The sequence below is a fragment of the Poromitra crassiceps genome, assembly GCF_964638095.1.
Source record: "Poromitra crassiceps genome assembly, contig: HAP1_SCAFFOLD_576, whole genome shotgun sequence".
Classification (NCBI taxonomy): domain Eukaryota; kingdom Metazoa; phylum Chordata; class Actinopteri; order Beryciformes; family Melamphaidae; genus Poromitra; species Poromitra crassiceps.
In genome coordinates this window covers 27,501-33,537 of record NW_028151832.1, presented here as the reverse complement: position 1 = coordinate 33,537, position 6,037 = coordinate 27,501, and the positions used below count along the sequence as shown (strand labels likewise).

The 6,037-nt window shown below is 38.6% G+C and overlaps 1 protein-coding gene across 1 annotated transcript in view; it reads right to left on the bottom strand.

Moving 5' to 3' along the window:
* Positions 1 to 3,816: 3,816 nt before the first annotated feature.
* Positions 3,817 to 6,037, bottom strand: part of LOC310771378 (copine-8-like) — a gene marked incomplete at its 3' end in the record, with an annotated part of 23,142 nt that continues 20,921 nt past the window's right edge. The window contains exons 10-11 of the mRNA XM_083664004.1: positions 5,986 to 6,037; positions 3,817 to 4,008 (exon numbers count right to left, since the gene is read on the bottom strand). The exon at positions 5,986 to 6,037 is cut by the window's right edge and continues 22 nt beyond it. Coding sequence (XP_083520130.1) covers positions 3,817 to 4,008; positions 5,986 to 6,037 — 244 coding nt within the window. The remainder of the gene's footprint in view (positions 4,009 to 5,985) is intronic.

Here is a 6,037-nt window from a genome sequence, read left to right as displayed (position 1 = left end):
AAGAAGTACAGTGCATGCATGTACTGTATAGTACACCAGTAGGGGTGTTATGGGCCTAATTCAGCAAAACATTTGATGTGAGGCCAAGTCTATAGCTTTCTGTCAGTAGTGAGATTGTAAATATCTGTTTCTGCCATTGCTATCTCCTGTCAGTAGACAGTCGACACCACGGCAGCACCTGGATCAGGCTACAGCGCCCACACAGAGGTAAGAGGCCAACTTCCTCTCCTGTAAGCACGGGGCACTGCCTGCCATGCATCAGACAACACTTAAACACTAAAATAGATGTGACAAACTATTTGAGGTGTTAGATTTCTGTGAAACACCCTGAATGCCCTGAGCAGAGGCAAACCCATTAGCAGGAACTTGATATTAGGAGGCTGCTGCATTGAGGTGAGATTGCCACTTGATATTTAAAATTCATAAGCCCTATGGCTTTTTAACAGTATTTTTTTTTATCATATTATCTGTTGCAATAAACAATTATCAGAGCATGCCTGCAGTCATACTTGGGAAATGTCACCATATGCAATTGGGTCGTAAGGATAAGGAATGTCATGCAATAATCTGATCAAGAAAGAAAGTGAACGTGATCCTATTTTCAGATGTTTGCAAAAACAAATGTGTTTTGACATAAATTAGTGGTTGTATATTTCTTCAGAGTGGTTACAGTGCGTTATCAAAGCAAATAAATCATGTTTGTAGATAAGAGTAAGGAACACAGATTGTCTAATTCCATGCTCTGTCCATTTTGGCAGGGAAGTAATCCAGTACTCATAATAATCTGACTACTTGGCTGAATTGGAGTAATTCAATGGGTTATTTTAGAGATCACAATAATAATCAGGTAATCTGTCATGGAACTTTATCATTGCTGCTTTTAATAAGCAAGGGGTCAAATTGGAATAATACTGAAATCAAAATATAACTCTCCAACAACTTTTATAAAAGTAGTCGTTTTAATTCATTTTCATTTAAGGCAATCCAATACAAAGCATTTCACAACCCACCATGACAACAATCATGTACAATAAAAAACCTGTTAAAAGGAAAATAGGAGATCATGCAAATTAGAAACCCAAGAGATATAAACAAGAAAGATAAAAATGGGGATTATAGAAAAAAAGATTAAAAAAAAAAAAACTTCTTAACTGAACATGCTAATTAGCTACAGTTCTCACCACTGGTGAGATCAAATGACAAGTTCAGAGAACAGGAGATTGCCAGGCACAAGAGAGAAGAAATAGCAAACAGTCCACAGAGCTTGCTGCCATGTTTGGCACTAACATGCATGTAATCCGGTTGGGCTGGTCACTATTTTACAGATGATGGCACTGTCTACAAAACACTCTCATTATACCCCATGTTTAAATATTGATGCAGTCAATCCATCCTGGTTTGAAGAAGAGATGTCACAATAATGACATCCAGCAAGAATGATGGCTTATCATACACATTCCAGAGAAAAATAAAGATCTTCAATACAATAATACCCCCCAAAAGATGTAAAACATATACAGTAAAAGCACTCATCTCGAGGATAAAGTGCTGTTGGGATCAATATGCAAAGCAACTCTTAGACACACTTCACAATGTAATGTAGGTCCACACCCATTTATGTTTTTATTCTTTCATCCTAACCTACCCCACCCCACACTACACAAACATGTTCAAGCAAATTACAGTGTATTGTTTTGGCCACCATTAACTACATTTCTGCCCACACCACCTAGAACCACACTTGTCTTCTACCCAAACTGCTTTTGAATACAATGGGATGGAGATGGTTTGGCTGCCTTTCACATTCTTACCGTCTTTGCTGAGGATGTTGGTTTTGGTTTCCTAAACTACAGGCATTGGGGCAGAACATCTCCCTCCATCTCAGCTTAATTCTGGCTCTGTCTAACTGTGTCAGATCAAAGGGATATGACACCCTCCATTTAGCCTCTCTGCGTTTTGAGTGGAATGGATCGGGGTTGGTAACATGTACGGCAGTTCAAAATCACACCACTGCCAAAATATCACCATTAAAATAACATAATTTCAACTGCTTGTGGTTGATATGATCACACCTACAAAGCAAACATTATGCAGTGCAGTTGTTAAATGATGTATTGCCTCTGCCTGAACATTGAGTAACAGCTGAAGGAGTTTGGGTGTCTCATAGCTTCTGTTGGCGCAGGAAGGCTATTTGATGTAGATAATATGCTATGACAATTGTAAACAAAATATTGCAATTGTGACTGAGCAGAAACATTGTGAATAGTCTCTAGGTCAGATGACAGGAATGATGTCAGTCGTTGGGAGCAAAAAAGCAACATTGGAGTGGTATACTATTAGTAATTCATCTGTCCTAAATCTATGCTCTCTTTAAATGGTTAAACAGGTTTTAGTTCTAGCTACTATGTTCCCAGTGTGCTTACTGACGGCTAATTAAAAAAAAATCCTATTGATTTATGAAACACAAGGTCTCTTTTGATCTCTGATGTGCATTTTGGTAAGGCGACACATCACACAGTAGGAATGTCAGGGATTGTTTTTATAACATTGTGCAAGGATGCAGAGTGCACAGAAAATTACCTGCTGCTCAACTGGAATGGCTTGGAGGCAGGTTTGTTTCTGTTTTGGTTTATTTCATTTTCATAGTCAGAGCAAACTGACCTTAATTATAGAACCTGGCTTCATAGCATGCTAGAGAAAGTATGTTATAATACAATTTAATGTTACTGTGCAATATCCTGTCTGATGGGAATTGATCCTTACTGGATGAGAACCTCAAACAAATCTATATCAAACACGGTGGATTTGACCATGGATTGCAAGTAAACTACAAAAGACGTTTGACAGGAGTTAAAAACGGATGCCCTTTGTTAAAAAATGATCCAATAGCAGCACTCAAAGGGATTCAATATTTTGAACCTGATGTTAACATAACCATAATTGTAGTCCTTGGTGTGGACTGTGGAGTAGAGAGACAGATTGCCTTGTGCTTTTATAAATATTGTGTAATCAGTTCAAAATAATTGTTAACCACTCCAAAGAGACCCAAAATGGATTAAGTGTATCGTACTCAAATACAAATTTATCAATTTTCCATGCCACTTTGAATAACATTCGAGAATAAATACTGGAATATGGGGAATAATTATCATACATTTTACAGTACAACATGCTTTTATAAACATTTACTTAATAAGGAAGAGAGCAGTGATACCTTATGGTATGAAAATTCTGATTAATGTTCAAAGTAATTAAACAAATTGTGCAAACTACAGATGTAGTTTCCCCCCCCATCATATTTGATGCAATAGAAAATATCTAAATAATCCCAAAATGCAAAACAAATTCCAGAAAGGGAAAGGTACCTAAAAATATCACTGAATTAAGCCACACCATTGAGTGACGAGCAAGGCTTAGGTCAAAGTTCAAATGAGGGTGCATTTGAAACAACTATAGAAACAACCACAGACAGGCACAAGTTTGAACCACAACGTGACCTTTTGAACCAACCTGCTGTCAAAATAGACATGAAACAGTCACTTGCCCATTATTGATTAAAAGGCTTTCACCCACAAGTCCTGGTACATTAACAAAAGTTTGCAGTCTCTCTTCAAGAGAAACCAAACAAATGGAGCAATCACAGAAAACAAAAAGGTAGCGCTGCTCCAACAATAGTCACTGGCAGGATACAGCACAAAACTTGGCGCCCATTTATATGTCTCCTCTGGATCCCTCCATCTGGATTTGCCATTGAATGGTGAGGGGCGACTGCATGCTGCCTCCGGCCAGTCCTCAGTCAACGCGAAGAGGAGGGGTTCAGATCTGGGTGTGGTGGTGTGTGTGTCCAGATGGTGTGTAGGGGGGTGGCGCTGGGTTGGGTTTGATCCCCCGGCTCTTCATGTAAGAGATAAACTGGTCTGGGATCTCTGCTAGCACATCTTTAGCCAGCCGTGCCATGCTCAACACGTGGTTGCCTGTTCGGTCCATGTAGTCTCGGAAGGGGACAAACTGAAGCAGAAAAAAAGGGACAATAAATACTGAACTAGAATAACCATGCTTATGCAGATTCCTAACTTTCATTCATAACATAATTAACTTTAATTCGTAACAAAGTTTTCTTGTGCACTGCAAAAAACTGTATTTTTTATTTTATTTTATCTTATCAAGCTTATGTTAGGATTATTTTTGTTTTGTGAAATCATCTGACTGCAGATCATTTTTACTTTTTCAACTAATTAAACTTTTTTCAGTAACTTGTGATTGAGAAAGTTTCTTTTTTCAAGACTTGTTTTAGGATTTCTTAAAAGAAGTCATATTGGCATATCGAGTGAAATTGATTGAAACCAACAAGATTATCTGCCAGTGCAGTGAGATCATTTGACTAAAAATATCAGAAAATAAGCTTGATAGGTCTGGAAACAAGACAAAATCACTTGGGTGCTTTCCATTTCGGGCAGTGTGCATGGAGAATGGTGTGATTTGATAAATAATCAAAAATTGTTGTCTGGGAGCTTCTGTAAAGCTGGCTGGTTCTCATTATAAAAATGATCTGTTGTAACAGTATTAACCTTGATCCGTGTCTCAAACGATGCCATGTTTGGTTCTTGAATTTTACAGAATTGGCCCTGAAAATTCCCTGAATTTGATCTTTAAAAATGTGTGGTTACCCTGTAACTGTATGTCTGATGTGTGTTTACCTTGTGACCTCCCTGTCTCCCACCCAATGCATGCTGGGATAGGCTCCAGCCATCTGTGAGCAGGCAGCAGTGTGCACTACCCCATTACTGCAGGGCCCATGTTTGTATTAGAGAAACCCCACTACTGCAGGGCCCATGTTTGTATTAGAGAAACCCCACTACTGCAGGGCACATGTTTGTATTAGCCATATGACACCCTCCTTTGCCCATGCTGCAACTCACTCATTCACTTACTCCTTTTTCTGTCACAAAATAAATTGCAAGATAGCTAACTAGTTACACTAAATGGTAGGTAGATTTACGATGACTAAAGTTCCAACACCTAATCTGACATCTGTTGCATAAAGTATCTTACTAGTAGGTAACCTGAGACTGTCAGATTAGTTGTAAAATGTGTGTGTGTCCACCATTAGTGAGACAAAATGCCCAATGTAATTGCAATAACATATTCTTTCTGGCAACAAAAATAGGTTTGAGAAATGCTACATTTCTTATATGAGTATTCATCTTGACGTATGTTTAGCCAGGGGGAAGGATGGCTGTCACTTTTCTGGCTCAAGATAATAAAACTTCATCAGACTGGTCAAAGCCAAATAAGGCTTATAAATAAATAGTCACTTAACATATTAAGCAAATATTAAATACAAATACTTCATGTGTTATTGAAAAACTTGACATGACCATAAGAATGGCAGTGATTCAGTATTGGAATGCAATGGTTTGAAAGCATCACTAACAAGTGTGCCAGCTAGGCAGAGCAATAGCACACATCAAATGTGAAACCGTTCAGACTCAGCCTGCTGTTATCAAGCATCTCAGTGTAAGGGTTAGTTATAACAGCTTGATTATTCTGTGAGTGACACAATTATGGATCGTACTGTGATGCATGTTATCAAGATTTCTTAACATGCTCATCTCGATGGAGCCTCACAGATGTCCTAATCTGTTAGGAGTTGCCAACAGATGGTGTTTTGAGACAAATAGGCATCCACATTTGTATGTACCAGCACAAAGGATATATGTATGTGAAACTTGAAAAGTGTTTATCGTTTTCAATATCAGCTAGGCAGGTATGTTGCTTTATAGTCCTAAGTGGGTCTGCCCACTTTAGACTGGACATTTTGTCACAATCAAGATTCCTATTGTAGTGTATTGTCATCAGACAACACACTAATGTATTCCTGTTGCATTGCAATGGAAAGGCTGTTTTTGGTTCCATAAGCAGCTGCAATCTAGACAAGTGCACTGATACGGTGGCAGTTTCTTCAATACTCTAAAGGGCAGTCACCTGAACAATGTCTCTCTCTGCCAGCTTCCCTCGGGAAGAGACCCGGATGTCA